The 23,347-nt window shown below is 40.0% G+C and overlaps 1 protein-coding gene across 2 annotated transcripts in view; it reads left to right on the top strand.

Annotated features, from left to right (window-relative positions):
* DPYS (dihydropyrimidinase) overlaps window positions 1–23,347 on the top strand; it is a 110,136-nt gene that overhangs the window by 26,524 nt on the left and 60,265 nt on the right. For both annotated transcript variants that reach the window (XM_012524764.4, XM_004457556.3), the window contains exons 3-4: window positions 10,631–10,810; window positions 11,924–12,113. In XM_012524764.4, coding sequence (XP_012380218.1) covers window positions 10,631–10,810; window positions 11,924–12,113 — 370 coding nt within the window. The remainder of the gene's footprint in view (window positions 1–10,630; window positions 10,811–11,923; window positions 12,114–23,347) is intronic.

Raw genomic sequence — 23,347 nt, 5'->3', positions numbered from 1 at the left:
CTCCTTTCCATTTCCCCCTTACATTAGGTCAAACCGCTTCCCGAAGTCATGTTATTATATGTAGACAGGTATATTCTGCTGTTCCGCATTGAATCTTTAATTCAAGGTCATTTTCTAGTTGCTTCTTCAGCTGGTATGTGGTAGTGATCCCTCGGTGCCAGGGAGGCTCATCCCCGGGTGTCGTGTCCCACGCTGGGGGGAATGCATCACATCTACACGCTGAGTTTGGCTGTGAGAGTGGCCACATTTGAGTAACATGAAGGCTGTCAGGAGGAAACCCCCAGGCACACTGCTACTCTAGGCCTTGTTCTTATTGCAGGTGCATAGGCTCAAAAGTGTAGCCATTAGTATCAAGAGCCCACTGTTGGGCCCTCCTTCCTTCCTGGTTCTTGCCGTTGCACCTGGAGGATTGCCGCTGCTCTCCCAGGGCCCACAACAGTGACCCCCCGGCCAGGAGCCCAGTACCCCCCCAGCTGTTGTTTTTAATTGTTTCCACTATGAGTATATATAGACATTACCATATACCCTGGGCATATGCCCTGTATAACTCCCTGTCAACCATATATATCCTGTCAATAACATCCCATATCAGTATTCCTCCGCTGCCATTGTTGAACCACTCTGTGATCCAAAACTTCCCGTAAAGTGAATCCCAACATAATGTCAGCTTCAGAAGAGTCTTAGATCACCAAAATTCATATATACAATACCAGCAGCTTCTTTTAGTCCATTCTGGCAAAAAAATTCTGGATATAAGGATAAGATCCCAGTTTGATCCAGTTCTTTTTATTAGGTCAGACACATATTTACTGTGTGCTTACTAATTTCGGTCAATCAGACAATTATAAACTTATAAACTCTTAGCTTTTAGATTAATTGCCTGCCTGCTCAGAAATGGTTTGTTTATTTATTTATTTATTTATTTTAAAGAAGCTTTATATTACATATGAATTTTACATGAAATTTTACATGAAAAATATAGGGGATTCCCATATGCCCCACCCCTTCCTCCTCCCACACTTTCCCATGTTAACAACATCCTTCATTAGTTTGGTACCATTTGTTACAATTGATGAACAGATATTGAAGCATTGCTGCTAACTGTGGACTAATGTTTACATTATATTTTACACTCAATTTTGTAGGGTATGAAAAAATAGATAATGGCCTGTACCTGTATCATTATAATATCATGCAGGACAATTCCAATGTCCCCAAAATGCCCCCATATTACACCTATTCTTCTCTCTCCCTCCCCTCTGAACCTCTGGTGGCTACTGCTTTTATATCAATGATAAAACTTATTCCACTGCTAGAATAATAAGTCTATAATACAGTAATAATAAGTCTACTTTAGTCCATTGTTCATTCCCCAATCTTGAGGATTTAGGGATGGTGATTCCCACTCTGTTTCTAATTGAGAGGGGGCTCAGATCCCATGGGGCAGAAGGATGGAACTATCTTGCTTGCAGTTGTAGATGCTCTCTGTTCCTTGGGATGGGTATTGTCCATCAGCATCTCCTTGTTAGGAGTCCTGGAGTGAACTGGAGATCTCCAGTAGGTATTGCAACTCTGCTGAGATTCAGGGCTCAACTGGCACATGGATAGATCAAAGATTTAAGTATCTGGGACATATATTTAACAAGTATATTGCCAATTATAGACTCAAATAAAAGGCGCAAAAAAGCCATGCGTAGGGAAACTGTAAATGAGTCTAACTCTGTTAAACTGGGGAGCATAAATTCCAAAGTAAGGCCCACTGACAGGATACTGGATTCTTGAGCTTGTGCGCCTTGGATATAGTTTCTGGATGTCTCCAGAGCCCTCAGGAGCACTGCTATTTGAGGCACTGATTACTGGGGCAGTTAAAGCGATCCTGCTAAGACGTGCATAAGCGTAACCTCTGTAAGCGTAACCTCTGGAATACCCTCTCGACTCACTTTGAAATCTCTTAGCCATAAAAACGCATTTGTATTTACCATTTCCCCTTTTGGTCAAGGTCTTTTTTAAGATGCATTGCTAGTTGGTGCTTGATAATAATCCCTCAGCTCCAGGGAGGCTCATAACCAGGAGTCATGTCACACGTTGGGTGGTGGGGGAGATAGTGCATTTATATGCTTAGCTTGGCTTAGAGAGGGGCCACATTTGAGCAATAAGGAGGTTTTCAGGAGGTAACTCTTAGGCAATATATAATACTAGGCTAAGTTTCACTTTCATGAGAAACAGTTCACAAGTACAGTCATCAATATCAAGGGCCTGGCATAATGGTCTGTCTTCCTTCACTAGGCACTGCCCTTGTACTTGGGGGGATACTTGCCATCCTATTAGAGAACGTAACAGAACTCCCCAGGATGGGAATTCAATATTCTTTCTGTTCTTGTGTTCCTCTCCATCCACTGAGACAATACCCCGTAAATACTTGAATATATGCATCTTCCTTAGAGGCATGCCCCAGGTGAACCCCTCCCCATTCATTTCCCCATCACTGACACCCTGAACCAGTGATCCTTCCCTGCCACAGTTGTGACCCTTCTGTGATCCAAAACCTCTCCAGAAACAAAGCCAAAAAAATAACCATATAAAATTTATAAGAAAATGAAGTCATAGTTTTAAAAATAATAAATAAAATACAAGAAATTATTTTTAATTTGAAAAAAAAAGTTAGACATTGTGTCTTTCATCTCCATAAGATCTGATGTCTTGTATGTATAGTGACATTTTCTTCCATATATTCCCCCAGTGTCTTATTATTTTCATTTTATCTTCAAAGTAGCTTTAGGTTACAGAAAAGTCACATAGAGAATATAGGGGATTCCTATATACTCAACACCTTCCCCCTTTTTCCCCTCTCCCCTATTAATAACATTTTACATGTAGATGGTACGTTTGTCAAAGTTGATGAACAAATATTGAAGCATTGCTACTAACCATGGTCAATGGTTTACATTATGGTTTACACTTTGGACTGTACACTTTTATAGGTTTTGACGAAACTTAAAATGGCTTGTATCCGTTATCACAAGATGATGCAGAACAATTCTAAATCCCTATGTTCCATCTATTCTATTCTTCCCTCCCCTTCCCCTCAGAACCTATGGTAACCACTAAGTTTCAGTTTTTGAAGAATAAGATTCATAGTTACGTGAAATAATGTTGAGGGCTTGACATATTGTTCTGTTTTCTTTTATTAGGCACTGCCTATGTTCTTGAGAGAGCCTTGTCCCTCTACTTGAGAACATAGCAGGACTCCCCACGATGGGAGTTTAATATTTTCTTATTTATTATGTGGGTCTCCACCCACTGATATAACACACTATGACAAGACGAACACTTACATATTCCACAGAAGCCTGCCCCAAGTGCGCCCTGTCTTGTATACCTCCCCAGACCCAACACCCTACACCAGTAACCCTCCCCTGCCATATCTGCCTAAAGAACAGTCCCAACATTGCAAAACCCCAGAGTTTACCTCTCCTTCCCCTGACCCTTCCCCCAGTTCCATGGATAGTCCAACCCAACCCCCCAACCCTACTCCCCCTCACAGACCAGACCCGCCGAACCAAATCACATGGCTGCACCACTGTCATGCCCATTCACTGCCCAATCACATCCTTCCACCTTATCATAGATTTTGACCATATGGGTATCAGCTCACCACCCTCTACTCCCTTTCTTTCTCCTGTAAACCTATCTTCCAGACTCTAGCTCTCTGAGCCTGCTCAATTTGCTTAATTCATATCAGTGAGGTCATGTAATAGTTGTCCTTCAGTACGTGACTTACTTCACACAACATAAGGTCTTCAAGATTTATTCATGTTATCCCGTGTGTTAATGCTGCATTCCTTCTTACAGCACATAATATTCCATTGTATGTATATACCAGTTTGCTTTTCCATTCATCTGTTCATGGCCATTTGGGTTGCTTCCAACTTTTGGCAATAGTGAATAATGCTGCCATGAACATTGATGTGCATATATCTGTTCATGTCCTTGCTTTCAGTTCTTCTGAGTATGTACCTAGCAGTGGTATTGCTTGATCATATGGCAGTTCTATATAGTTAGATTCTTGAGGAACCACCAAACTGTCCTCCACAATGGCTGCACCGTTCCCTTTTCCCACCAGCAATGGATAAATGTTCCCTTTTCTCTATATCCTTTCCAACATTTGTAGTTCTCTGTTTTTTTAATAGCCACCAGTCTAATGGGTATGAGATGATATCTCATTGTAGTTTTGATTTGTATTTCCCTAATAGCTAGTGATGATGAGCATCTTTTAATATGCTTTTTAGCTATTTGTATGTTTTCTCTGGAGAAATGTCTCTTCAAATCTCTTGCCCATTTTTTTAATTGGATTGTTTATTTTTTATTTTGGAGATGTAGGATTTCTTTATATATGCTGGATATTAGGCACCTATCGAATAGATGGTTACCAAATATTTTCTCACATTGAGTAGGCTGCCTTTTCACTTTCTTGATAAACTCCTTTGAAGCACAAACATTTTTAATTTTGAGGAGGGCCCATTTATCTATTTTTTCTCTTGTTGCTCATACTTTGGGTGTAAAGTTTATGAAGCCATTTCCTACAATAAAATCTCATAGGAGCTTATCTTCTAAGAGCTTTATGGTCTTGGCTCTTGTATTTATATCTTTGATCCATCTTGAGTTAATTTTTGTGTAGAGTGTAGAGTGAACCTCTCTCATTCTTTTGTATATTATAGAATGATCCTCTCTCATTCTTTTGGATATGGATATCCAGTTCTCCAAGCACCATTTGTTTAACAGGCCATTCTCTCCCATTTGAGTGAACTTGGTGGCCTTGTTGAATATCAGTTGACTGTATATGTGAGGATCTATATCAGAACTCTCAGTTCTGTTCCAGTGGTCAGTATGTCTATCCTTGTGCTAATACCATGCAGTTTTGACAACTATACCTTTGTGGTATGCTTTAAGGTCAGGTAAAGTGATTCCTCCAAAGTCGGGTAACGTGATTCCTCCAATTTCACTTTTTCTTTTTCAATATGTCTTTGTTTATTTGGGGTCCCTTGCACTTCCAACTAAATTTAATAGTTAGCTTTTCCAATTCAGTAAAACATGCTGTTGGGATTTTTGTTGGGATTGCCTTAAATCTATAAATCAGTTTGGGTAGGACAGATAATCTTAATGATGCTTAGTCTTTCTATCCGTAAGTCAGAAATATTCTTCCATTTACTTAGGTCTTCTTTGATTTCCTTTAACAGTGTTGTATAGTTTTCTGCATACAAGTCCTTTATATCTTTCCCTACATTAAGTTAAGTTTATTCCCAGGTATTTAATTCTTTTAGTTACTGTTGTAATTGGAATTTTCTACCTTGATTTTCTCTTCAGATTGCTCATTACTGGTGTACAGAAATGGTACTGATTTTTGCCTGTTGCTCTTATATCCTGCCACTTTACTGAACTCATCAGCTCTAGAAGCTTTGTTGAAGATTTCTGAGGGCTTTCTATATATAGGATGATGTTGTCTGTAAATAGTGAAATTTTCACTTCTTCCTTTCCAATTTAGATGCCTTTTATGCCTTTTTCTTGCCTAAGTGCTTGAGCAAGTGCTTCTAATACAATGTTAAATAAGTATGGTGACAGTGGGCATCCTTGTCTTTTTCCGGATCTTAGAAGGAAAGCTTTTAGCATTTCACTATTGAATATAATGTAGCTGTGGGTTTTTCATATATACCCTATACCATACTGAGGAAGTTTCTCTCTATTCCTATCTTTTGAAGTGTTTTTATCAGGAAAGAGTGCTGTATTTTGTTGAATGCTTTTTCTGCATCAAAAGAGATGATCATGTGATTTTTTCTTTTGATTTGATCTTTTTCTTTTGATGTGTTGTATTACATTGATTGATTTTCTTATGTTGAACCATCCTTGCATACCAGGGATGAAATCCACTTGGTCATGTATATGATTCATTTGATGTGTTTTTTAATATGATTAGGAAGTATTTTGTTGAGGATTTTAGCATCCAGTTTCACTAGAGAATGGTCTTTAGTTTTCCTTTCTTGTGGCATCTTTATGTGGCCTTGGTATTAGGCATCATAGAATGAGTTAGGCAATGTTCCCTCCACTTCTGTTTTTTGGAAGTGTTTAATCAGGATTGGTGTTGATTATTTCCAAAATGACCATCTGGTCCTGGACTCTTCTCAGTTGGGAGGTTTTTGATGACTAATTCAATCTTGTTACTTGATTGGTCTGTTGAGTTCATCAATTTCTTCTTTCCTCAATGTAGGCTGCTTGTGTGTTCCTAGAAATTTGTCCGTTTCTTCTAAATTAGCCATCTTGTTGGCATACAATTTTTTCAAAGTATCCTCTTATGATACCCTTAATTTCTGTGGTGTCAGTAGTGATATCCCCTTCCTTGTTTCTTATTTTATGTATTTGCATCTTCTCTCTTTATCTTTTCTTTGTTAGTATAGCAAAGGGTTTGTCAATTCTATTAATTTTCTCAAAGAAACAGCTTTTGGTTGTGCTAATTTTTTCTAGTGCTTTCTTATTTTCATTTAATTTAGCCCTTCTCTAATCTTTGTTATTTCCTTCTTCCTGCTTTGGTATTGTTAATTTTTTCTAGTGCTTTCTTATTTTCAATTTAATTTAGCTCTGCTCTAATCTTTGTTATTTCCTTCTTTCTGCTTGCTTTGGGATGAGTTTGTTGTGCTTTTTCTTATTCTTCCAGTTGTTAGCTATGTTTTTGATTTTAGCTCTTTCCTCTTTTTTAATATAGACATTTATGGCTATAAATTTCCCTCTCAGTGCTGCTTTTGCTGCACTGCATAGATTTTGGTACAGTGTGTTGTCATTTTCATTTGTTTCAAGGTAGTTACTGATTTCTTTTGCAATTTCCACCTTGATCCACTGATCATCTAAGAGTGTCTTGTTTAACTTCTATATCTTTGTGCCTAATCTGGTTCTTTGCTCCTTACTGATATCCAGCTTCATTCCATTGTGGCCAGAGAAATTACATTTTATAATTTCAATCTTTCTGAATTCATTGAGAGTTGTTCTGTGGCCTAGCATGTCATCTGTCCTGGAGAATGATCCATGTGTGCTTGAGAAGAAATTATATCCCACTGTATTGGGTATAATATGTATTATACCTCTAATGCATTATTCAAGGTCTTTGTTTCTTTATTGATCCTCTATTGAGATGACCTGTCTAATAGTGATAATGGTGTATTAAAACCCCTCCTATAATTGTAGAGGCATCTATTTCTCCACTTAGTCTTTCCAATGTTTGTCTCATGTATTTTGAGGTGCCCTGGTCAGGTGCATAAATGTTTATTATTGTTCTTTCTTCTTGTTGGATTACCCCTTTTCTTAATATATAGTGTCCTTCTTTGTCTCTTTTAAATAGTTTTGCATTTAAAGTCATTTTGGCTGTTATTAGTATAGCTATTCCCACCCTTTTTGTTGTTGTTGTTATTGTTTGCATGTAAAATTGTTTTCCAGCCATTCACTTTCAACCTCCTTGTGTCCCTGGGTCTAAGGTGAGTTTCTTGTGGACAGCATATAGATCGGTCATATTTCCTTATCATTGTTTCTTAATTGCAGAGTTTAATCCATTAACATTCAATGTTACTTATGTTAACCATATTTTTTTTAGGTTTATATATGTCATATGTTGTTTTTATTTCTTTTTTTATCTTTTTAGTTATTCTTGCCAATAATCTTATTTACTATACTCTCCTCCAACCCTCTCTCTACTGTTTTTTCCTTTCAACCTTCAGAACTCCTTTTAATATTTCTTGAAGGGCAGATTTCTTGTTGACAGACTCTTTTATTTTCTGTTTATCTGTGACTATTTTTAACTATCCTTCATTTTTGAATGCCAGCTTTGCTGGATACAGAATTCATGGCTGACAGGTTTTTTTCTTTTTTTTTTTTCTTCTTTTTTTAAAGATTTTAAAAAAATTTCTCTCCCCACCTCCACCCCCAGATGTCTGCTCTCTGTGTCCATTCACTGTGTATTCTTCTGTGTCTGCATGTATTCTCGTCAGTGGCACCAGGAATCTATGTCTCTTTTTGTTGCATCATCTTGCTGCGTCAGCTCTCCGTGTATGTGGCACCACCCTGGGCAGGCTGCACTTTTCGCACTGGGCGACTCTCCTTACGGGGTGCACTTCTTGCACGTGGGGCTCCCCTACATGGGGGACACCCCTGTATGGCACAGCACTCCTCGTGCGCATCAGCACTGCACGTGGGCCAGCTCATCACATGGGTCAGGAGGCCCTGGGTTTGAACCCTGGACCTCCCATGTGGTAGGTGGACCCTCTATCCATCGAGCCAAATCCGCTTCCCAAAAGTTTTTTTCTTTGAGTACCTTAACTATGCCTTACTACTTCCTTCTTGCCTCCATGGTTTCAGATGAGAAATCAGCACTTAATATTATTGAACTTCCCTTGTTGCTTTCAGGATTCTCTCTTTGTCTTGAGCTTTGGGCAATTTGATAAGTATGTATCTTGGAGTAGGCCTATTAGGATTTATATTGTTCGGGGTGTTTTGCCCTCCTGGACATATATGCCCATGTCCCTCAAAAGAGTTGGGAAGTTTTCAATCATTATTTCCTCCAATACTCCTTCTGACCCCTTTCCCTTGTCTTCTCTCTCTGTGACACTTATAATGCATATGTTTGCATATTTTGTGTTGCCATTCAAATTCCTGAGTCCTAGGTGGATTTTTCCTGTCTTTTTATTTATCTGTTCTACTATCTGTCTGATTTCAGATTACAGTCTTCAGCATCATTGATTCTTTCCTCTGCCTTTTCAAATATGCTGTTATGTGCTCCCAGCATATTTTTTATTTCTTGCATTGTGCCATTCATCACCAACAGATCTGTTATCTTTTTTATGTATGTTTACTATTTCTTCAGTCTGTTCCTCCAGTGTCTTCTTAGTATCTTTTATCTCTTCCTTCACTTCATTAAGTTCATTCATGGTATTTGTTTGGACATACTTGATTAGCTGTTCCACATTCTGCATCTCCTCCTGTTTTTCAGTTTGTTGTTAGACTGGGCTGTGTCTTCCTGTTTCTTAGTATGACTTGTAATTTTTTTGGTCTCTAGGCATCTATTTACCTTGATGGACTTATTCAGTTGGTTAGCTTCTCTTTCTCCTCTAGTGTTTTATTTTATTGTTTGTGTGTGTGTCTGTGGTAAAGTTCCTTTTTGACACTTGGCTCTTCTTATTCTATATCCTTGCAGTTGTCTATGTTCCAGTTTTCCTTTGGCCTCTTTATCTCTTTGTCTCACTCCCTCCTGGATGATATGCAGCACTTTCATGTTCTATAGATTCCCCAAAGTAGCAACCTTGGGTAAATTTTTGCCTTTTCTCCATTGTTTTTTGTGAGTTAAGCTATGCCTGTCTACTTTGATGCCATATTCCCAGAAGTGCCTGAAATATTTAAAAGAAACACATAATGACACTTGTCTTGTACCCCAAGATTCAGTAATATATTCAGAAGTCGCAGTGGATAGAGCAGATTATAATATATATTCTAACCAATGACAAAATTCCTAAAGATATAAAATAGTTCTGTTTTTAATCTGTCATATTGGCATCTTTATGGAGAAAGTCCATGCTATGACTCCCTGATTGTTTTCTCTAACAAGAAGGTTAAAATAAAATAGATAGAGAAGCAGATCTGGCTCAATGGGAGCCACACGGGACATCCAGGATTCAAACCCAGGGCCTCCTGACCCATGTGGTGAAGCTGGCCCAGCACAGTGCTGATGCACGCAAGGAGTGCCATGCCATACAGGGCTGTCCCTCGTGTAGGGGAACCCCACATGCAATGAGTGCACCCCTGTAAGGAGAGCCACCCTGTATGAAAAAAATGCAACCTGCCCAGGAGTGGGGCCACACACATGGAGAGCTGATGAAACAAGATGACGCAACAAAAAGAGACACAGATTCCCAATGCTGCTGACAAGATACAAGCGAACACAGAAGAATGCACAGAAAATGGGCACAGAGAACAGACAGATGGGGGGGGGGGTGCATGGGGAAGGGGAGAGAAATAAATAAAAAATAAATCTTTATATATAGAGAGAGAGAGAGAGAAAGAGAAAAAAAACTTATGAAACTGTTCATTTTAAATATTTGCAGTTTACTGAATGTCAGTTATACCTAACTGAAAGTATTGGAATAAAAAAGTGTTATAGATTATTATTTTAATATAAATAACTGTATTCTTCAATGTTTTAACTCCTGTAAATACTCTAAGAGCTGGTAAATCTATAGAATAATCTCAAATCCACAGGTTACAAATGCGGTTTCTTCTTGGAAAAATCAAACTGGAATTTTAGTTCTTATGATACCTGAATTGGACCTGAAAGGGCAATTACTTGAGCAACACTTGACTAACTGTAGGCAACCCTCAAGGCCCCTGAGACTTCAGACTGGTCCAGTCATGGCTCCAGAACTAAATGCTGAGCCTGTACTTTCTCAGGCAAGCATGGATTGATCTACCTCTTCTAATTTCTCCCTCTAAAAATGACCCCTGTGGGTTTCAGATTTCAATATGAGCATAAACCCTTACCCCACATTAACTTTGATTCCTTCCAGAGTGACATTTTGTTGTTGTTGCTGTTGTTCCCATTTAGGTTAAAGAAGAAATGAAAATTCTTACCCAAGATAAAGGGGTTAACTCTTTCAAGATGTTTATGGCCTATAAAGACCTGTACATGGTACAGGACATTGAGCTGTATGCGGCCTTCTCTCAGTGCAAGGAAATTGGAGCAATTGCTCAGGTCCATGCAGAAAATGGAGACTTAATTGCAGAGGTAAGCTTTGGCATATATCAAACCTTCTATAGAAATGAAAATGGACATAGCTTTTGGTGAAGATAATTGTCTTCTTGGAAAAACAGAAATTCAGCAAACGATTTTCTGTGGTTCATAAATAGTCCAGTTTGCTGAGGTCACTGCTTAGCTTCATTCAATTGGTATGCATTTGTATGAGGGTTTCCTCCTTTCAAGCCAGCTATTAGACATCAAACATGTTTTGCTACAAAAATGCAAAGAATTTTTTCTGTGTCCCCAGCACTTTTTATTTTTAATAGCTGAGGCAGCTGATTCAGAATGCCAAAATGTGGCCAACATCAGAATAATCTGAAGATTGAAGCATTTTATTGGGCGGCTGTTCTTTTGGGAAGCTGGGTATTAAAATGTGTTCTGGAGGAATCTAAACATTGCTTTTTTCTCATGGTGGTTCCGTTATTAATGTGCAATGTGTACATCACCCGCCTGATTTAAAGAGCTATCTCTTACCCTTTTAATGAGCTGATTTTTTTTTCTTTCTCTTCCTAGGCTCAGTTGCCATTAAAGTCAGTGAGATTAAGGCCCAGTAGCCAGAAAGCAGGATGGGATAATGGGAAGAAAGCATGAGCTGTAAACTCACACAGACTGGGTTTAAATATGGCTCTTCTACTTTCTAGCTGAGCTGCACTGGTCATTTTACAACTCTGAGTATTACCTCCTGTAGTATGAGTCACTTCAACAGGGATCTAAGAATGGGGGCTAGAATATTTTGTTTTACTTTCTTTGTTCTGAACTAATAATAAGCCTTAATCTGTACACTGCTTTTCACAGAATATTATTAGAAATAACCTTTTTCAGCTTTTCAATCAAAATAAATTAATTGTGAAATATGCATATAGAAAATTAGCATATACTATTAGAGTACTAAATAATTTTATTAGTGTACTAAAATTATTTTTACTGAGTATACACATGGCTATACACATGGTCCATTTGCACACACACTCACATACATGCACACACATACCTATACCTACTCCATCTAAAAACCTGGGCATCGTAGCTTATTTAAAAGACAAAAATGGAGTTTGTTGTCATTAAACCTTCCTTGCACATGCATATGTTCCCTCGTTTTAGGGGGCTAAGAAGTTGTTGGCTTTGGGGATCACTGGTCCTGAGGGTCATGAGCTGTGTCGCCCAGAAGCCGTGGAGGCAGAGGCCACGCTGAGAGCCATCACCATAGCCAGTGCCGTGAACTGCCCGCTCTACGTGGTGCACGTCATGAGCAAGTCAGCTGCAAAGGTCATAGCGGACGCAAGGAGAGACGGTAACTTCCTGAATGTAACCTCACATATAACAGTATGAGCTGAAAAGTACAGTAAAATCATCGTGCCTTCTGCTTTTGCTTATGAGAAAGCCACCCAGAAATTTCTACTTTTTTCTTTGCTCTTTTTTCCCTTCCTCCCTTTTTATTCGCATTTTTCCCTAGTCTTTCTTTTTTGTGCACATCTTTTTTTTTGTTTGTTTGTTTATCCCCATGGCTGTCTCTCTTCTTTCAGGTTATTTCTTCTCCATATCTAACACCTGAAGTCATTTCCTTTGGTACATGTCCCCAACTTAACACCATGGCAACTGGCTTTTTAATCAGATAGTTAAATGCAAAGCTCTCCAGTTAACTTTAGAGAAGTAGCCCTCATTTCTTGGGTTCCCTGCCCTCCCAGTACCTGGGTCAGGGCCGTGCAGGGCACCTGAATTGATTTATCTGATCACAACATGGGTGTTGGAACAATAGAAGCAATTATCTAAATATTTTTATGACAGTTTTTTTAAAAACTTCATCCAAAGTTATTTTTACCTCAAATTGAACAAGTAACAGGCCTCAGTTCTCTGCCTCAATTTTCATTTTCCAGTACTGGTAAAGGATTCATGAAAAACAAATAAGGTGTATTTTAGTCAATAATTTTAGGTGCTCTCGGGATGGGCTAGTAGCTTCTATCTTCTCATCTTTAGGAATCCAGATATTCTTAAATAATGTTATAGATTATCTCAACATCCTGGATGTTTTTTGTTTGTTTGTTTTAACTGAAATTGACTATTTTTATAATATAAGAAAATACACTTGGCATGTCTATAATTGATAATAAAATATTGTCAGAATTGCTTCTTGTTGCATGAAGGTTAAGTAAGGATTTTGTGCAAGGCAGATAGATGCATTTTTAAAAACTTAATCCACCAACATCTTGTGTTAATAGAAAGCTCAGTTTCACACAGGGATTAATCAGGTCTTTTTACTGGCCATTTCTGGAGATTTCCCCCCTCACATATAATAAAATGTCAGTAGAAAGTGCAAAGCACTTTTTAAAAGAATCTCAAAGATACAGTATTATGCTTCCCCCACCAGGTGGCACTGTTGTCAACACTACGGAATTGTTTTTTCTATATTATTTGTTTTGCAAGTCTACCGCATCCTATTGCCTGTCAATCAGGTCTACAATGTTAGAATATGATCTTTAAAAAAACAACAGTAAAATCAGGGAAAAAGGTCAGTCTTAAATACTCAACAAGGTATGATTTGACAGGACTGTCAGAAAGCAATTTCTTTAAAAAATTTTTTTTTATTTTTAAAGAAGCTTTAGATTACATAAATGTTACATCAAATATATAGGGAGGGAAGTGGACTTGGCCCAGTGGATAGGGCGTCCGTCTACCACATGGGAGGTCTACGGTTCAAACCCTGGGCTTCCTTGACCTGTGTGGAGCTGGCCCACGCACAGTGCTGATGCGCGCAAGGAGTGCTGTGCCACACAGGGGTGTCCCCCGCGCAGAGGAGCCCCATGCACAAGGAGTGCACCCTGTAAGGAGAGCCCCCCAGTGCAAAAGAAAGTTCAGCCTGCCCAAGAATGGCACCGTACACACAGAGAGCTGACACAACAAGATGACGCAGCGAAAAGAAACACAGATTCCCGTGCCACTGACAACAACAGAAGCGGACAAAGAAGAACATGCAGCAAAATAGACACAGAGAACAGACAACAGGGGTGGGAGCGGGTGGGGGGAAGGGAAGAGAAATAAATAAAATAAATCTTTAAAAAAATATATATATATATATAGGGAAGGAGAACCAGCAAAATGGAAGTGGAGTAAGGAGCTCCTATAGTCAGCTCCTGCTACAGGGCAGTTAGCAAACACCCAGAGCTCTCTGGAGCTAGCTGAACCACCTGTTTGGGGGCTCCAGGAGACCAGAAGAGCATCCTGCAATATCCTTGGGGAGTGGAAAGAGGAGGCTGCCCATCTGCAGAGGAGATTCGTAAGTAAAGCGCTCCACACTCCGGAGGCTGGTGCCCATCCTCCCCTGGTGACACAATCCGCCTCGGGAGCTGTTCTGCGGCTGGAATTGAAAGCTCCACTTCCCAAAAACGGGAGAGGAAGAGATGGTTGGCACCAACTTTAGCTACTGATGAGTAAATTCAGTGGGCTAAAGTATAATCCTGAGAACAGCTAAAGTTTGAGCCTGTCCAAGTCAGAAAGAGGCTGGGAGCCACCATCTTAACTCCGCGCCTAGCATGAGGGGAAGCAGGGTGGACTGAAAATCCCAGTGCTGATGGGGACCGGCTTCTTTCCATCCAGATCATATTGCAGCTCTAGCCTAGGCCCCAGTGCCACCTCCAGCAGGGAGGAAGCTGCGGGGACCTGCGCCAGCCTCTCAAGGAAATTACCAGCCAAGCAACAGAGACTGGTGATTGTCCAACTCTGGCTGCATGAGCCACCCCAGGAGCTGTTCTGTGGCTGGAATTGGAAGCTCCATTTCCTAAAAACAGGGGAGGAGGAGACGGTTGGCTGCCTATTTCAGCTACTGATTGGTAGACTCCGCTGACTGAGATATAACCCTGGGAACTGCTGGGGTATGAATCAGCCCAAGTCAGAAATAGGCCTGTTCCCAACATAATGACTCTGCCCCAGCCTGAGGGGAAGCCAGGACCAAAAATCACAGGGACGGTAGAAACTGGTTTCTTTCACCCAAATGGGCCTGCAGCCCTAGTCTAGGTGTTAGCCCTGCCTCTGGCAGAGAGGAGGCTGGCAGGCCCTGTACCGACCTATCCAGGTAACTGAAGGTACATTTGGCTGGCACAACTGAATAGTCAGAAGTCTACCTGGGCAACTGCAGTCATCTTGGACCTGCACTGTATAGATGGCTGCCCACACTTGCATCTCCATCCCAACCCCAGGAACGGGAGAAAAGGGCATGATCTTCATCATCTCTCTGGGAAACTGCAGTCTGGGCCTGCACCACTTGGATTATTACACACAGCTGTGAGTCTGTCCTTACCCCTGGCAAAGGAGAAAGTTGGGAGAAACTTCCTCAGTCCCTTGGGCAAAGAGGGCAGCTTGAGCCTCTACAGCTTACAGCACCAACTACATGCTTGGCTCCTGCTGCACAACCACCAAGGGAGAAAGGGCAGGAAGCCCTAAACTAAAGAGAAAAACTGCACCCAGAATAAATACTCCAGTAAACCAGGTGCCAAGACACCAACAAAAAATTACAATACACAGAAACAGGAAGCTATGGCCCTGGTAAAGGAACAAGATAAGCCTCCAGATGACATAAATGAGTTGAGACAACTAATCATAGATGTTCAAACAAACCTTAATAAATTCAATGAGATGGCTAAAGAGATTAAGGATATTAAGACATTGGATGAGCACAAAGAAGAATTTGAAAGCATACATAGAAAAATAGCAGATCTTATGGGAATGAAAGGTGCAATAAATGAAATTTTAAAAAGATTGGAATCATATAATAGATTCGAGGAGGCAGAAGAAAGGATTGGTTAGCTTGAAGAAATAGCCTCTGAAAGTGAATATACCGAAGAACAGATGAAAAAGAATGGAAAAAATTGAACAAGGTCTCAGGGAACTAATGACAGCAAAAGGCATGCAAACATATGTGTCATGGGTGTCCCAGAAGGAGAAGAGAAGGGAAAAGGGGCGGAAGGAATATTTGAAGAAATAATGGTAGAAAATTTCCAAACCCTATTGAAGGACATAGATATCCATGTCCAAGAAGCACAACATACTCCCTTCCGAAAAAATTCAAATAAACCAACTCCAAGATGCACACTCATCAGAATGTCAAATGACAAAGACAAAGAGAATTCTGAGAACAGCAAAAGAAAAGCAATGCATAACATATTAGGGATCTCCAATAAGATTAAACACTGATTTCTCACCAGAAACCATGGAAGCAAGAAGACAGTGGTCTGATATATTTAAGATACTACAAGAGAAAAACTTCTAGCCAATAATCTTATATCCAGCAAGACTGTCTTTCAAAAATGAGGGCATGATTAGAATATTCACAGATAAGCAGAAACAGAGAATTTCTAAGCAAGAGACCAGAATTTCAGGAAATACTAAAGGTTGTAATAGAGCCTGAAAAGAAAAGACAGAAGAGTGAGGCCTGGAAGAGAGTCAAGAAATGAAGATTATATCAATAAAAGTAACTAAAAGTGTCAAAAGAGTGGTGAAAATAAAATATGACAGATAAAAACTCAAATAGTCAGGAATAAACTTAACCAACGATGTAAAGCACTTGTATTCAGAAAACTGCAACTCAATGTTAAAAGAAATCAAAAAAGACCTAATTAACTGGAAGAATATTCCATGCTCATGGATTGGAAGACTAAATATCATTAAGATGTCAATTCTACTTAAATTGATATACAGATTCAATGCAATCCTGACAAAAATTCCACCAGCATTCAAAAAACAAAAAAATTGAAAACACTATCATCAAATTTACTTGGAAGGGGTACTGAATAGCCAGAAACATCATATAAAGGAAAAGCGAACCCTCATCTCCAGATTTTAAATCACATTACTTAGCTATAGTGGTAAAAACAGCATTGTACTGGCATAAAGACAGACACATAGACCAGTGGAACCAATTTTGTGATGCAGAAAGAGACTCTCACATGTATGGTCAAGTGATTTTTGACTAGCCTGTCAAACCCACACAGCTTGGGCAGAACAGTCCATTCAACAAATGGTGCTGAAAGAACTGGATATCCATAGCCAAAAGAAGGAAAGAGGACCCCTATCTCACACCTTGTCCAAAAATTAACTCAAAATAGATAAAAAACCTAAAAACAAAATCAAGAACCATAAAACTTCTAGATGAAACTGTAGGAAAATATCTTCAAGACTTGGTGGTAGGTGGTAGATTCTTAAAGGAGAAAAGAGGAGAACTGAGATGGACTACTGATGTTTAATGTATGTAGAAGCTTTAATTAGCTTTACTGTTAAGGTGTGAAAATGTATAGAGTAGATGGTAATATATAGTAAGTAACAGCTACTTTATAAATGGGGATGTGACTGAAAATGGTAGTCTAGGTATGTAAATGCCAGTTGACAGAATGGTAGAGAATAATCTAGGAACTGAAAGCACGGTAAACTAATAGGTAGATGAGAATTGTGGTTGATGGTAGAGATGCAAGAGTGTCCTTTGTGAGCTTGAGCAAACGTACATCACTAATGCAGGGTGTTGGGAATGTGGAGAAGCATGGGAAAAATACAGCTGGAGTGACCTATGGACTGTGGTTAGTAGAAATAATAAAATATTCTTTCATTTATGCCAAAGATATACTGTGTTGATAAGGAGGCAATATGGAAAATGTGAGCCAAATGTACACTATGGACATGGCAATAATCAGATGATATTATTTTAGCTGTAGCAAATGACATACCACATTATGGTGTGTTGATGGAGGGGTGTTGTTTGGGAAATCTGCTTTTATAAGTTTACAACTTCTGTCATAAAAAATATATTTAAAAAGTAATGATAGGGTGGGTTCAGGGGAAAACACACCAAATGTAAGATAAGGACTATGATTGGTAGTAAGCTTTGACAATATTCTTTCATAATTTGTAACAAATGTCTCACGACCATGCAAGGTGTTGGTGAAGGGTTGATGTATAGGACCCTTGTATGATGTTATGCATGTTTGCTTTGTAAGTTAACAACTTTTACTATACACTTAATTGTTTATGTATGTGCATATATAAGTAACATAAAGATAATAATAATAGGGTTGGTTGGGGGAAAACTTTCATTAGTAGTAATATTTTGACAATGCTTTTAATCATTAGTTAAAAAGGTTTAACAACAATGCAAATTATTGGTGGTAGTGTGAGTTATGAGAGTCATGTATAATGTTATATATATTTGTTTTGTAAGTTCACAACTATTAATATATACTTATTGTTTATGTATGTTTATATATGAGTGATATACTTCAATAAATTAATAAAAAAAAATACATAGGAGATTCCCATATGCCCATCCCCTCCCCTCCCACACTTTCCCCCACTAAAAACATCTTTTTCTTTCTTTCTCTCTTTTTTCTTTCTCTTTTTTCTTCCTCTTTTTTCTTTCTTTCTTTCTCTTTTCTTTTTCTTTCTTTCTTTAAAAATACTTTTTTTTTTAAAAAGATGCTTACATTACATAAGTGTTACATTAAAAATGCAGAGGATTCCCATGAGCTCCTCTCTCTATCCCTCCCACACTTTCCCTTATCAAAAACATCCTTCATTCGTGTGGTACATTTGTTACAGTTGATGAACACATATTGAAGCATTGCCACTAAGTGTGGATTATAGTTTACGTATAGTTTAAACTCTTCTGCCCAATTTTTTAAGTTATGACAGGCTATATAATGGCCTGTATCTGTCGTTGCAATATCATGCAATGATAAAAGTTCTTCCATTGCTAGATAAAAATGTTTATAGCAGAGTAAAAGTAAATCTACTCTTTTTTTTTTTTTAAAGATTTATTTATTTATTTAATCCCCCCCTCCCCCGCCCCGGTTGTCTGTTCTCGGTGTCTATTTGCTGCGTCTTGTTTCTTTGTCCGCTTCTGTTGTCAGCGGCACGGGAAGTGTGGGCGGCGCCATTCCTGGGCAGGCTGCACTTTCTTTCGCGCTGGGCGGCTCTCCTTACGGGGCGTACTCCTTGCGCATGGGGCTCCCCTACGCGGGGGACACCCCTGCGTGGCAGGGCACTCCTTCGCACATCAGCACTGCGCATGGGCCAGCTCCACACGGGTCAAGGAGGCCTGGGGTTTGAACCGCGGACCTCCCATTGTGGTAGACGGACGCCCTAACCACAGGGCCAAGTCCGTTTCCCGTAAATCTACTCTTGTCCATCATTCATTCCCTAATCTGTGGGTTCTGGGATGGTGATGCCCACTCCACCTCTAATTGAGAGGAGGTTTAGATCCCATGGGGCAGATGGATGGGACTCTCTTGCTTGCAGTTGTAGACTCTCTCTGTTCCTTGGAATGATTGTTGTCCATCATCATCTCCTTGCAATTGTCCTGGGTGAGTCTAATGAACTGGAGAGTAGGTGTTGCAACTCTGTTGATATTCAGGGCCCAGCTGGCAAATGGACAGCCCAAAGATTTAAGTCTCTTGGACATACAACTATCAACTCTAGTGATAACTGTAGGTTCAAATAGAAGGGGCAGAAGAGCCATGTGTAGGGAAACCACAACTGAGTCCAACTCTTTCACACTGGGGAGCATAAATTCCAAAGTAGGGCCCACTGGCAGGGCACCAAATGCCTGAGCCTTCTGCCCTGCCTTTAGAGTGGGGATGTATCCAGAGCCCTCAGGAGTCCCACTATTTGAGGTAGCATTTACTTTGGCTGTCAATAAGATCCTGCTGAGACGTGCATAAGCATAACATCTGGAATGACCTCCTGACTCACTTTGAAGTCCCTTAGCCTTATAAACTCATTTGTCTTTATCCTTTCCCCTTTTGGCCAAGGTCTTTTTCCAGTTGTATTACTAGTTGGTGCTTGGTAGTAATTCCTCAGTGCCAGGTAGGCTCATCACCTGGATTCATGTCCCACACTGGGGGCAAGGTAATGCATTTATATGCTGAATTTGGCTTAGAGAGAGACCACATTTGAGCAACAAAGAGACTCTCAGGAGGTAATTTTTAGGCAAAATATAGTATTAGGCCAAGTTTCAATTTCAAAAGAAAAGGTTCATAAAGAGTCATCAGAATCAAGGGCCCGTCAGTGGTCCATCCTCCTTCACTCAGTGGGTTCTCGCTGTTTGTATTAGTCAGCCTAAGGGGTGCTGGTGCAAAATACCAAAAATTGGTTGGTTTTTATAAAGGGTATTTATTTGGGGTGGAAGCTTAAATTTGCCAGGCCATAAAGCATAAATTACTTCCCTCATCAAAGTCTCTTTTCACATGTTGGAGCAAGATGGCTGTTGACTTCTGCACAGATTCAGGCTTCCTGGGTTCCTCTGGGCTAAGTTCCTCTGTTTTCTCCACAAGTCAGTTGTAGACTATGAAGCTCTCTAGGCTTTGCCTCTCTCCACAAGGTCAGCTGTAGACTATCAGATGAATAGCTCTGTCTTTCTCCCTGGGGTTTCTGCGGTGTCTAAGGAGCCGACTCTGTTCCTCTCTGTACTTCTCCTGCCTCAGGTCCTCTATTCCCAGGGCTTGCTTCTGTTTCCTCTGCGTGCTGACTTCCTGGGGTTCCAGCTTAGGACTTCAGCATCAAACTCCAACATCAAAACTCCAACATCAGAAACCCTCATCTTTGTCCTTTGCCATGCCTTTTATCTGTGAGTTCCCACCCACCAAGGGTAATGACAGGGCCCAGTCAAAGTCCTAGTCATAACTTAATCATGCCCAGGTACAGACCAGATTACAAACATAATCCAGTATCTATTTTTGAAATTCATTACCATATCAAACTGTCACACTCCATCCTTAAAGAATTTGATACTGAGGAGTGGGGAAGTGCTTTTGCAATTATCGAAATGCTGGATTGGTTTTATAAATGGGTAAAGGGTATTTTTTGGAGGAATTGTAAGATGCTTGACTGAAAAGGCCTAGAATGCTTTGAAGAGACTGTTAATAGCAGTATGGATGCGAAAGAGACTTTTTATGATGCCTTGGAAGTAAATGATGAAAACATTATTGGAAACTGGAGGAAAGACGACCTATCTGTGTATTAAAGTTGCAGAGAACTTATCAAAATTAACTCCTGGTGTTTTATGTTAGGCAGAATTTGAAAATGGGGAGCCTGGGCATTTAGCTGAAGAACTTTCCAAAGTAAACTCAGAGAATGCAGCTTGGCTTCTCCTTGCAGCTTATAGCAAAATGCTAGACAAGTGAGATAAACTGAGAACTGAATTGTTGGCAAAAAATAAAACAGAAACTGCTTCTGGAAATTCCAAGCCTCTGGAAATCAGGCTCCCAGATGAAAGTGCCCCATTGGAGGACTTAACTAAACTTGGAACTTATAAACAGGATGGAAGATGCAGTTATGTCAAAAAGACTTGTGGAAAGTCTTACTGTCTGATGGCTTGGACCCCTGCTTCCTGCATGCTAAACCAACAGACTTTTTGAGAAAACTCTGTGAACAAAACCACTGTCAGCCTGGAATAAAAAGGACATGGAAAGGAGAGATTGAAGGAGAAACAGCTTTAAGAGGAAAATCTTGGAAGCTGAGATCTGGAATTAGGACATCACCTTGGGCAAAGAGAGAAACCCCACCCATGTGTACAGAGAGAGTGAGTATGCTCCAGCAGTTGAAGAGGGTGAATGTTCCCGTCCAATGTTCTGGGAGCGTTTTGCTGCCCCAGGGTACAGAGAGAGTAGAGCACATTCCCCAAGGATTATGGCGGTTAAGGTCAGCACCCCACAGGTCTGAGAAGGGTAGATCTGTTCCCCAAAGCTTAGGGAAGGCCAGGTGGTCAACTTGTTGCTCTGAGAGGGTTGAGCCTGTATGCCAAAGGTTAGGGGGAACATTGTCTTCACATTAGCGTACTAGGTGGGTTAAGACTAACCCAAAGGTTGAGTAAGGTGTCGCAATCACCCTAATACTCTTGGAGGGAGAGATCTGGAGCTTGGTTGACACTGAGATGCTTGATGAGGGTGGAACCAAGAAAATGGCCATTGGGCAAGCATGTGGAAAGGGTGGGTCCCCCCAATGGTCTCAAGGAGAAGAACCATCATCTTAAGAATGACTCTTAAACTGAAATCAAATGGTGGATGTCCCAGGTTTATTGAACTGTACAGGACCCATGACTCATGTTTCCCTCCCAATTTCTCCTTATTATAATGAAAATGTTTACCCTTTGTCCATTTGTGTATTGGAAACAGATAAATTGTTTTATAAGTTTCATAGGTCTATAGCAGACAGGACTTTGCCCCAAAACAAACTGTATTTCTTTAAATTGATTGTGATAGGATTTATTACTTGCATTGTTACTGATTTAAGTTTTTTCCGAATCTTTTAATGTCTTTTTGGAATTCAGAGGGTGGAATGTAGCAGTTTGATATGGTTATGAAGTCCTAAAATAGATATTGGATTATGTTGTAATCTGGTCTGTACCTGAGCGTGATTAAGTTATGATTGGGGTTTTGATTGAGCCATAGATAAAAGGTATGGCAAAGGACAGAGTTGGGTGTTTTTAATGTTGGAGTTTTGATATTGGAGTTTGATGCTGAAGCTGGAGCCCCAGGGAGAGAGACAGAGCTGTTCGCCTGATAGTCTACAGCTGACCTTGTGGAGAGAGGCAAAGCCTAGAGAGCCTCATAGTCTCCCACTGACCTTGTGGAGAAAACAGAGTCGCTGAGCCCAGAGGAACCCAGGAAGCCTGAACCCTCACAGATATCGGCAGCCATCTTGCTCCAACACGTGAAAAGAGACTTTGGTGAGGGGAGTAACTTAAGCTTTAGGGCCTGGTAATTTTAAGCTCCAAGTAAATACCCTTTATAAAAACCAACCAATTTTTGGTATTTTGCATCAGCACCTTTTTGGCTAATACACTGTCCTTTTAGAGACTGTGGCAGAACTCCCCAACATGGGAATTTGATATTCATTTGTTTATTGTATGGCTCTCCACCCACTGTGACAATGCCTCTTGAACATTTGAACTGATTCATATGCCTATAGGTATGCCCCAGGTAAACCTCCTCCCCTGCATCCCCCATCACTGACACCCGGCACCAAAGATCCTCCCCTGCCATAGAACATCCTTCATTTGTGTGGTACATTTGTTATAATTGATGAACACATATTGAAGCATTGTACTAACCATGGACTATAGTTTACACTTTGCTCCGCACAGTTTTATAGGTTTTGACAAAATTTATAATGGCCTGTATCCGTCATTGCAATGTCGTGCAGGGCAATTCCAATGTCACAAAAATGCCCCCATATTACACCTATTCTTCCTTCTCCCTCCCCTCAGAACCTCTGGTGGCCACTGCCTTTGTATCAATGATAAAAGTTCATCTATTGCTAAAATAATAAGTCTACTTTAGTCAATCAATAGTTGTTTTTCCCCCTTATGTTTGTTCATTCTTCAATCTTGAGGATTTGAAGATGGTGATGCCCACTCTGCATCCAATTGAGAGGGGCTTAGATCCCATGGGGCAGATGGATGGAACTGTATTGCTTGCAGTTGCTGATACTCTTCGAGGAAGCAGTTTCTTGATCTCAGGTGTTTATTTTTCACTGGGATAGAATTCCATT

The sequence above is a fragment of the Dasypus novemcinctus genome, chromosome 14 (assembly GCF_030445035.2).
Source record: "Dasypus novemcinctus isolate mDasNov1 chromosome 14, mDasNov1.1.hap2, whole genome shotgun sequence".
Classification (NCBI taxonomy): Eukaryota; Metazoa; Chordata; class Mammalia; order Cingulata; family Dasypodidae; genus Dasypus; species Dasypus novemcinctus.
Note: the sequence above shows the minus strand (reverse complement) of the source record. Positions and strands in the feature narration are given on the sequence as shown.